Here is an 11,047-nt window from a genome sequence, read left to right on the forward strand (position 1 = left end):
TACTCAAAAAGAAGGGTACTAAGGTCATTTTATATCTAAAAAATTAGCTTTAGTGTATCAAGAAAATAATTTTAAAAACGTCGAAGTACCGCTTTAATATTATAAAAAATACATGGTACTAATAGTATGTTTCGCAATAACATAGAATACTAAAATAATTTTATCCCTTTTTAGAATCAAGGTTTGTTGTTCAATTTTCCTATCTCGTTGGTTGTCCCTTCAATTAAATTTTGATGCCTCATGCATTGTAAGTATTTTAGTTTTTAGTTCTTATTCATGTGGTCAAATTGTTCAATTTAACTTTAAATGATATGTTTAATAAATAATAAAGGAACAACTAATGAAACAGAAAAATAGAGACAACATATTTGGACTCATTTTTATCCTTTTTTTTTCTATATTGCTTTTTAGTTTTTCCCGAAACATTTTATACTTTTTTGTCTTGGTCCCTTTATTTTTACTTCTTTCTCCTAAATTTTATATTTTAAAATGACTTTTATTAAAATATTTTTCTTCTAGTTTGTCTCTATGAAAATAATTTTCCTCAAATATATCCTTAGTTAAACAGTTTTTTTTCATAATCCTCTAAAATATTATTTTATCTAATTTGGTCACTATAAAGTAAATTTTTTCAAAGAATTTCTCTACTTTAAATAATTTTTTCCGAATAAATTGCTAGTTAAACATCTTTTCTCTTCTCAGATGTAATTGTGATCTATCCCAACCACGTCGACAAGTATACAAATTCTTTGTCTCTCATTATTTTCTGCATTTTATTTATTCGTTCATTCTCTAGATCGATACTCATACGGGGCAATAAATCAGACATTGAACAACTTATATATCGGTCATCGGCTCTCATACAAATCGACCACCTGTAAAAATCCACCCCTACATTTTCTATATCAAGAAAAAAAAAAAAAAAAAAAAAAAAAAACCAGATGCACCTCTGTATATAAGCCATCAGAAACGCGGAGAAGTTTGCTTTTCCGCAGTGGCGCACATAAGATAGTAGTCTAGTAGTCTACCATAAAAGAAATGAAAAAAAAAAAAAAAAACACTTTCGTCTTTTGTTAAAGAAATTAATAAAAAAAAATCTTGTAATATACGCTAAAGACGTCACCAGTACAACGAGTGAAGACAGTCTAATTGATTGTAAATTCCTCCACTTCAACTATAAATTGAGAGTTCGAGTCACCTAAATCTCGCGTAAAAGTTGTGGCATTCTCCTTCCCCTTTATCAAAAAAAGACATCACAATGACCTCAGCAATTTCCTAAACATGCTATATATTTATATAAGCTGGAGCCTCTCACACATTACAAGCTGACCTTCCTTCATGTATTCTCTATCAACATTATATTCCTAACTCTCTCAAATAACATTACAATATTCTGTCCTTCCAGCTCTAATTAGTGTTCTCTGATTCGTTTCTTGTAATTCATTCTCTACCATTACATCTTTAATTTTGTTTACATATTTTCATCTATATATATAGATATAGATATACAACACAACATCACTGAGAACAATTAAATGGCAAAAGTTAATCTTCCGGAAGGAGGATTAATACGATATTGTGTGATAATTCTATCTCTTCTCATTGGGAAAGCTCTTAGTTGGAAGGTGAGACACTATGACTTCGATGTCGAGTACATGTACCGGTCGCTGGACTGCGTCCAGCACGTGGTGATGGGGATCAACGGCCAGTTCCCCGCTCCCACCATAAGGGCCAACGCCGGCGACACCGTCGTCGTTCGCCTAACTAACAAGCTCCAAACCGAGGGAGTTGTCATTCATTGGCATGGAATCAGACAGGTACTACGTACAATTATACGACCATCTAATTATTATTATTATTCTTCCAGTTAATCACAATGATCATATATAATGATATTGTTGTGATTAACTTTCCTAATCACTTTTTTTCCTGATTTAATGTGTTACTAAATGTTCTTTTTTTTTTTTTTAGTTGGGAACTCCTTGGGCAGATGGAACCGCGTCAATCTCACAGTGTGCTATCAACCCAGGAGAAACCTTCACTTATAGGTTCAAAGTTGATAGGGTAATTTCCTTTCTTTTTTTCTTTTTTTTTTTCTTTTTTTCCCCAGCGTTACGTCAATAATATTCTAGTTCTTCGGTGTTCTGTTCTCTGTCTGTTACCTTTTTTTTCTTTTTTTCCCCAGCGTACGTCAATAATATTCTAGTTCTTCGGTGTTCTGTTCTCTGTCTGTTACCTTTTGGCTAAAAAAGGGAACGACTGATACTCCATTACAATACTGGTGGTTGGCAAAGCATGCGCGTTTGCCGGAAGGCACTAACTACGGAGTGTTTTTGTAGCTAGCTTTACCTTATGTCACAACTCACAACCATATAATTTATCATTCTACCATAATATATATATATATATATATTGAAATCATCACCAAGCGAGTTTAAAACAATGTAATGTGTAGTTCCTTTCAAATGTACGAGCCCGTTCACTTCGCTGATTTGAATTTATAATTCGAGTTAAGATGTGATTTTGTGTGAGAGCTTTTTACTGTAACAAAAAAGTTAGATGTGACTGTTTCTGAGAGCTTTTTACTGTAACAAAACTCGAATTCTAAACTCGAATCGATGAAATGAACGAGGCCGTAAGTAATTGTTGTTACTTGTCTAATACAAGTTTTGTTCTATTAGAAACAGTTACATCTAATTTTTTTACTATAGTAAAAAATTTCACATAAAATCATATTTTAACTCGAATTAAAAATTCGTATCAACGAATTAAACGGATCTTATATTTATATATGCTTGTTTATACTCCCCATATGCCTACATGCACTAGATCTTAATATTATAGTGCAACTTGCAGCTGCTGGTTTCTTAAAAAAGTAATAAATAAATAAAGAAACCTTCAACTTATTTGGAAATGAATCATGGAAAAGACTCTTTACATTAAATCTGTGTAATAATAAATACAGAAAGAAACCTTCAACTGATTTGAAAATGAATCATGGAAAAGACTCTTTCAGACATTAAATCTGTGTAAAAACCGTTAATTTTACGTATTTTTTTAATTTGGTGCGATTTTGATTATATACATAATTAAAAACTAATTTTATCGGCAAGGAAAAGTCCATCCAGCGATACTCTTGTAAGCAAACCTTTTATGGAAAGAATTTTTACGTTGTAAAAAGGTTATTATATGGTGCAGGCGGGAACATATTTTTACCATGGGCATTACGGAATGCAAAGATCAGCAGGGCTGTATGGGTCATTAATAGTCGACGTGGCAGAAGGAGAGAAAGAGCCATTCCACTACGATGGTGAGATAAACCTGTTGCTGAGTGACTGGTGGCACCAAAGTGTTCACGAGCAAGAAGTTGGCCTCTCTTCTTTGCCGTTTCGTTGGATCGGTGAACCGCAGGTAATTAACATTAAACCCGCTTCTTAATAGCATCTCTGTTGTTTTTTTTTTTTTTTTTTTTTTTTTTTTTGTGTAAGCTCTTTTTGTTGAAGAAGAATAAGACTTTTCTAACCTACTCCACTTTTCCTGCTGCCTACTCCGAGAATTTCCAATATTGGTTATTAAATTGACTTTTTGACTCTTTCCACACAATTAATTAAATTCGATTCTCAATCCGCGTCAGATTTGAATTTTTTGCAGTAGTTTTTTTTTTTTCTTGATTGTTAATAGTAGTATAAAATACTACTTTGGTAAAACCCTAGTATAAGACTGCTTCAAATATTATTGTTTGTGCTATGATCGTTTTGAATCCTTTTAAATTTCAAAACCTACTCCGCTTTGTCTCATGGGGCCTATGAAGTCAGCGCGCACACTACTTTATAGAAAGTGCGGGACTAGGCTAACATTTTTATTTTTAATTCGATTCGATTTCTAATTTAAAGTACGATATTTTGTAAATACAGTGTAATTATCTCTTGATTTTAGTTAGATCTAACATTAAGTGGATCACATAACAATATTTTTGAATTTAGGGTTCACTAATTAAATAATAAAATACTGGGCTTCGTTCCTCACTTCCTTGTGGATCACTCGGATAATCCACTCGGATAAATGTAGTAATTCAAGCTAATAAAGTATACTACTACTAAGATGCATGTTAGGATACTAAAAAGCATATATAAATTCAAAAAAAAAAAAATTTGTTATATTTTTAGGGTTTCTCTATCTCTACCCCCAAAGCCACCTCTATCCCCACATCTACCTCTGCCACCTCAAGTTCCTCAGCCTGGTCTCCATTTCCAGCATCGCTTGGCTGGTTTCCTCATATATTATCTATCCATAATATATCCTTGTATTTTAAATGATAGTAAAAGAAAAAAAAAAGAATGAAACATATTATTATGCTGGTAGAACTTTATCCAGACTTCGTTCATTTCACCGATTGGAGTTTTTAATTTTAGTTTTACTACAGTTAAAAACTCTCATAAAAAGTTACATCTAACTTTTATGTTACAGTAAAAAATTCTCATATAAAATTATATCTCAACTTAAATTAAAAACTCGAATCAACGACTGAACGAGACCCCAATCTTTAAAATGGTCGAGTGGTCAATCAATGTTTGAGTCGTTATTCCCAAAGTTTTCCAACTAAAAAAATCTCAATTCCAAAACACTTAATCGGACGAAAGAAAAAAGGATGAGAAAATAAAATGAGACAAACGATTAAGAGTACTGCTTCTAAACGTTAAACCGCCCTAATTAAATAAAAATAAAAAATTATAGACAAAACATAAAAAAAAATATAATAAATATTTGATGCTTCAAAATAGTGTCGATACCTAGATTTGTTCTTTTGTACCCTTTCGAAAGAATTCTCAAAATAGAAAATTGAGGCATAAAGCAATATAATTGTTTTTATTCAACCTTAGTTAATTCATACCACTACATATTCCTTTTCGTAATTGTCACTTTCATTATTTTGACGTATCACTTCTTTATTGGATTCTCCATATATAATCGATTTTTGCAGAGCTTGTTGATAAATGGAAGGGGACAGTATAATTGCTCGCTGGCAGCGCACTATAGCAACTATTCGAACGGGAACCAGTGCAAATTACGAGGAGGAGAACAGTGCGCACCCCAGATTCTCCATGTGCTTCCAAACAAAACCTACAGGCTAAGGATTGCCAGTACCACAGCCTTAGCTTCTCTCAACTTGGCCATTGGGGTAATAAATCATTATACATATATATACATATATATATATATATATGCTCTCACTAGCTACTTTATATTCCCACGTTGTTTATATGCCTGCATATTCTTTTTTGATTGAAACATGTGCTAATTCCATATTGTATGTACAATAATTATACATGCATATTCTTTTTTATTAGAGATTCTATATTGTATGATCTCATTAGACTTCATAAAACTGCACGGTTTATAAAGAATAGAATAATATCGAGAAAGAACACAATAAGACTCCATTATATATATATATATAATTAGGTATAAAATACTGTGAAATGGTCCCTCTCCCCTCATAGAATGCCCCTTTTTAGTATTGGTTTCATGTTCTGTCTTGGTTTTAGAAAAAGAACATTGGGTGATTAAGAACCCTACTTTTTTTGGATAGACGATGTAGTAATGTCTCAGAAAAATTTTAAAGGTCGCCACTGATATTAAGCACCTCTACTAATAGAATGTGAGTTTCACTTATAAACGAGACTCATATTCTATTAGTGGCGATGTTTAACACTTACGTTAAAAGAGTATAAAGTTAGGAATGTTTGTCGGCAATAATTCCCTTTGGAAGGTATGTTTTACATAAGGATTAATTTTGCTTCTCATGCACAAGGATTAATTCTATTTTTGGGACCTAATTGGCCCATATCGGGTAAAAGTCACCTAGTTTTTTTAGACTATATATGTATAATTTAATAAGGATCTTACTACTAATTATCTTATTAAAGAAAGACATGAGTTTTATGTTACCAAGTTTTCATATATATATATATATATATATATATGTGCGTGTGTGTGTGTGTGTGCTTGATCAATGCGATCTTGGGTCTTGTACTAATAAAATAAGATTAGATAGTTATCGCAAAATTGTTAATAATCTACTAGCATATCATTTCACGGCATCTATTTAATCATGTTGGCGAGTGCATAAATAATATGCACATATAATTATAACACAACTCTGTGATTACTACGTAACATTATGATCTTAAATCAATCTGTCTCTAAATTTTGTGTGCTCCGTTTTATGTGTTTTCTAATTTAAAAAAATAATAATAATACTACGTGATTATTACCCCCGTCGGGTCAAGAATGAAGAAAGTGATAGGAAAGGGAAACCAAAATAACAAACAAAAACAAGGGGGGAATCAAATTCCTTAGATTAAGGGGAAGAAAGTCAAAACAATAGTGATACGCGCAACAGAACATTACCATATTCCTTTCCCCGGTGCATGGACTAGGAATTAGTGGGGGAACAACACTAGTGAGTAGTGATTGCCAACGAATAAAAGCATATATATATATATATATATATATGTGTGTGTGTTTGTAGGATGGAAATAGAATATACATTTGCATAGTAAGTGACAAGTACTACTACCTATTAATACAGAAATAATTGCCATGCTGCTTCTACAGGACCCACTTTATACGTTCTAAATCTAATTATACATAAAAGAGCAAAAACTCTTTTTTATGAGGCTGTCATGTGGCAGTCCCTGCACTTAATTTTTTTTTTTTTTTACTTTTTTATCTTTATTTTTTTGTGAATTTTGTATATTTTAACTTTTTGTGTTTTTTTTAAAAAGATGTTTCTCATTTTATTACTATGAGAGTAATTTTTTTCGCACGTGTTTTTGTTTTATTTTTGGTTGTTTAAATAAATTTCTTTAAATGTGTCCTTAATTTTTTTTCAATTATTATCTTTACACATATTTCTTTTTAAAATAAATTTAAAATCATTAAATGGTTGTACAAATAAATTTCTCATTATTCAGTAAACAATAAACTCTTTAAATGTCTCTAACACGGTAATACGTGCGGAGTACATTACAAAATTAGTATATGAACAAACTATCATCATGGATCCTTGAAAGGAACCAAACCCTATCAAAGCAATATCTACAAGATCTTTTAAGATCATATAGAAGTGTGAATTCTTCTGTATTTCAACTTTAGATTGACACATGCGTGCTTATTTGTTTGCTTTTAAATTTTAAATTTCTTTTTATTTTTTTGAAAAAACTTGTGTTTTTAAATATTTTAAGTACACTTTTTTTCCTGATTTTGAACGGTTTTTTTTTTTTTCAAATTTATCTATGTTTAAAATTTGTTTAGTCTTCTAAATTATTATTTTCTTAAGTATAGTACTAATAAATATATTTTTCTAATTACCCCACCAAAATATATATATATATATATATATATCTCTTTTCTTCTATATATATATATATATATCTCTCTCTTTTCTTCAAATGGGTACAAAGTTCTTTTAATCACCCTCCTTTTTATCAAAAACCTATAATGGAAACTGAATCAGGGCAAACGCCACCTTTGTTTATTTTTATATTTATAACACTTCTGTGTATGGATATTCTAGAATATATACACACATATATGGACGAGTTTTTAAGAGTTACCTTGATATAAAAATGTAATGGCACAACATGATAAGAATTTAATTATATATATTAAAATTATTACACAAATTTTTAATTATTATGTAATATATTTATATTACTTTTGTTCAATATATATGTTAAATTTCACAACTATCTAACAAAGTTTACGCTATTAGTTTATAAAGTTTTATGATGCTAGTTTTACTTGAAAAATAATTAAAAATAAGTTTTATATTAAAACTTTGCTAATTGTACTTAACAATTTTACATGATTTTTTAACATATTATATATATATATATATGTGCAAGATAAAAATACTTTTGTTATTATTGAAGAGCGTGGCTGAGATGTGTCCTACATACTCGTACAACTGAATATAAGGGGGCGTTTGGTAGAGAAATTCGTTTTCTGATTCGAATCATGATTTATAGTTCGTTACAGTATTTTTTCTCACAAAAAATACACATAAATCAAAAATAATTCGAATCATATAGTTTAAATCTTCCAACTAAACGACCCTAAGATTCTCATTTCTCCACCTCTGGACAATATTTTCTCTGCGGATTTCTATTATTTGTAAACACAACACACAAAATGATTGACCCTTTTCCAGTCCCATAGCATTGATTAACCTGCAACGCTGCAGCCCATGTGATGCATATCATAAAAGATATCTTTATCCCCAGAAGGAATAGAACCTGTTTTGGTCTTTTTTTTTTTTTTAATGTTGGCTTGATTTTAGTATTCACACTTTTCGTCATTTGTGACTCAATTTAATTTGAACCAACTATGATAGCACTATAGTATTGAGATTCCTCGTTAGTACCGTATGATCACGGTTTTGTTTTGAACTTCAGACTTATATTAAATTCTGATAATTTTACATATATATATATATATATATTTTATCATTTTTCACCAAATACAATTAGAATCTGAAAGGTGCATTAATAAAAACCTCCATGTTAGTAATATATAAAAATTTACTATTATTAGTGGCGATACTATATCTTCAGAAATTATTGTAGTAATTAACTTTCACTTTTTTTTTTTTTTTTTGATATAGTTTAAATCTTCCAACTAAACGACCCTAAGATTCTCATTTCTCCACCTCTGGACAATATTTTCTCTGCGGATTTCTATTATTTGTAAACACAACACACAAAATGATTGACCCTTTTCCAGTCCCATAGCATTGATTAACCTGCAACGCTGCAGCCCATGTGATGCATATCATAAAAGATATCTTTATCCCCAGAAGGAATAGAACCTGTTTTGGTCTTTTTTTTTTTTTTTAATGTTGGCTTGATTTTAGTATTCACACTTTTCGTCATTTGTGACTCAATTTAATTTGAACCAACTATGATAGCACTATAGTATTGAGATTCCTCGTTAGTACCGTATGATCACGGTTTTGTTTTGAACTTCAGACTTATATTAAATTCAGAAATTATTGTAGTAATTAACTTTCACTTTTTTTTTTCCTCCTCAACACTCAAAACAGGGTCAACGGCTACACCAAGTGGGCCATCAACAATGTCTCCTTAGCACTGCCACCAACCCCTTACTTGGGCTCCATCAAGTTTGGGCTCAAGAACGCATTTGGCAACACAAGCCCGCCCGAAAGATTTTCCGCCACCTATGACATCATGAAACCCCCGGCCAACCCGAACTCAACAGTTGGCAGCGGGGTTTACATGCTCGGGTTGGGCACCACGGTGGATGTGATACTGCAAAATGCTAATGCCCTATCCGAGAACGTTAGCGAAATTCACCCGTGGCACTTGCATGGGCACGACTTTTGGGTTCTCGGTTACGGGGAGGGGAAATTTTCCACGGAAGACGAGAAAAATTTGAACCTCAAGAACCCGCCGCTTAGAAACACGGCGGTGATTTTCCCGTACGGATGGACGGCTCTCAGATTTGTCGCGGACAATCCCGGGGTTTGGGCATTCCATTGTCACATTGAGCCTCATTTGCACTTGGGGATGGGAGTGATTTTTGCTGAAGGTGTTCACCGAGTAGGGAAGATACCTAATGAGGCTCTTGCATGTGGTTTGACTGCAAAAATGTTCTTGAGTGGTAAGAATAACTGAGATTATTGATTAACCACTCACAAATATTAATTGGAGCACTATTTATTAGAGTTTATGTACTTCAACAATACCCTCGGCCTAGATAGCATTTTTTTTTTCCTCTTCCTTTCCTTTTTTGGCTTATTTTTAAGTATGAATATAGAATAATTGTATGCGAGAAGAGTATTTTATTGTGAATGTATTTGGCTCTTTGATGTGCTATCCATGTAACCCGGACATATATATATATATATATAGCGACTATTTGGTATATTTATGTAATTGGATTGGTTTTCTCGGGGCATTTTTAAATAAGGTACACAGTTTAGAGAAAAATTATGAAAATAATCCTTATTATTTTACCCAAAAGAATAGTACTAATGGTACTCTATGGTATAGCTAATTATCTAAAGCAGAATTATCTTGTTTAACAATATTAGTACTCTATGGTATAGCACTTTATCAAATGGTATATTCATATTTTTTTAAGTACCATTATATTATACAAATTTACTTTTTATTTTTTCTTTTTTAATTGTCTTTAATCGGTTAATATTTTGAGAATTAGGGCCCAACTAATATTTTTGAATAATGTTATAAGACACCAGTGGTATTAAACACCACCATCTAATAGAAGGCGGACTCCGTAGTGTGGGGTCCACCTTTTAGTAGATGGTGGTGCTTAACACCACTGGTGGTGCCTTTTAGCATTTTTTAATATTTTTTGAGGGGAAAGCATTCAATAAACTACAAATATCACAACTAATTAGTAATTTAATAGTCATATCAACATTTCCGTTCAAAAAATTGATATAATCAAGATAGATTGTGAAAAGTTAGAGACACATTATATTCCGAGAGGCACAACAGGTACATTTTAAAATTCATGAGGCATATTGACATTAGTGACAAACTTCAGGGAACATTTATAAGCATTTCTGTTAAAAAACTTCCGAAATTATACTCAAGGAGCATGTTGACAAAAATGACAAAGTTTAGAGAGCACAATATACATATTTTAAAGTTTAAAGGGCATATTGACACAAGTGAAAAAGTCAGTGGGAATTTATAAAATTTATCCTACAATTTAACTCCACTTGAGCAAACGACACAGCATGAAGCATCCTTAACTTGAGCAAACGACATGTAAGTGACGACAAGAGAAAGCACAAATGGCACATGCACTTGCACCGTAGCATATATACAGAGAGCAGATGTGAAGATTGTGGAGTAATGAGTATTCCTTTCAATTAATGTTTAATTGTACTATATTAATATTTAAATAATCCTTAAATACTGATTATTGAGAGCCGTCTTTGATCTAACGAATTATTTTTCAACCTTCAAGCAAAATGTATATATATATATAT

At 31.5% G+C, this 11,047-nt stretch overlaps 1 protein-coding gene across 1 annotated transcript; it reads left to right on the forward strand.

The window, feature by feature from the left end:
- The first annotated feature begins 1,224 nt into the window (after window positions 1–1,224).
- LOC21405336 (L-ascorbate oxidase) lies at window positions 1,225–9,975 on the forward strand. Its single transcript, XM_024163953.1, has 5 exons — window positions 1,225–1,817; window positions 1,972–2,064; window positions 3,199–3,411; window positions 4,982–5,179; window positions 9,084–9,975. The coding sequence occupies exons 1-5, from the start codon at window positions 1,536–1,538 to the stop codon at window positions 9,696–9,698; spliced, it is 1,401 nt and encodes a 466-aa protein (XP_024019721.1). The 5' UTR covers window positions 1,225–1,535; the 3' UTR covers window positions 9,699–9,975.
- The last annotated feature ends 1,072 nt before the right edge of the window (window positions 9,976–11,047 follow it).

This window comes from Morus notabilis, unplaced genomic scaffold (genome assembly GCF_000414095.1).
Source record: "Morus notabilis unplaced genomic scaffold, ASM41409v2 Scaffold306, whole genome shotgun sequence".
In the NCBI taxonomy this organism is placed as follows: domain Eukaryota; kingdom Viridiplantae; phylum Streptophyta; class Magnoliopsida; order Rosales; family Moraceae; genus Morus; species Morus notabilis.

Excerpts from the sequence above, each read along its gene's own strand:
- LOC21405336 (XM_024163953.1), top strand. The coding sequence starts at position 1,536 with ATGGCAAAAGTTAATCTTCCGGAAGGAGGATTAATACGATATTGTGTG. Across the intron at positions 1,818-1,971 it reads ATTGGCATGGAATCAGACAG|TTGGGAACTCCTTGGGCAGA; the intron begins GTACTACGTACA and ends TTTTTTTTTTAG. Across the intron at positions 3,412-4,981 it reads GTTGGATCGGTGAACCGCAG|AGCTTGTTGATAAATGGAAG; the intron begins GTAATTAACATT and ends CGATTTTTGCAG.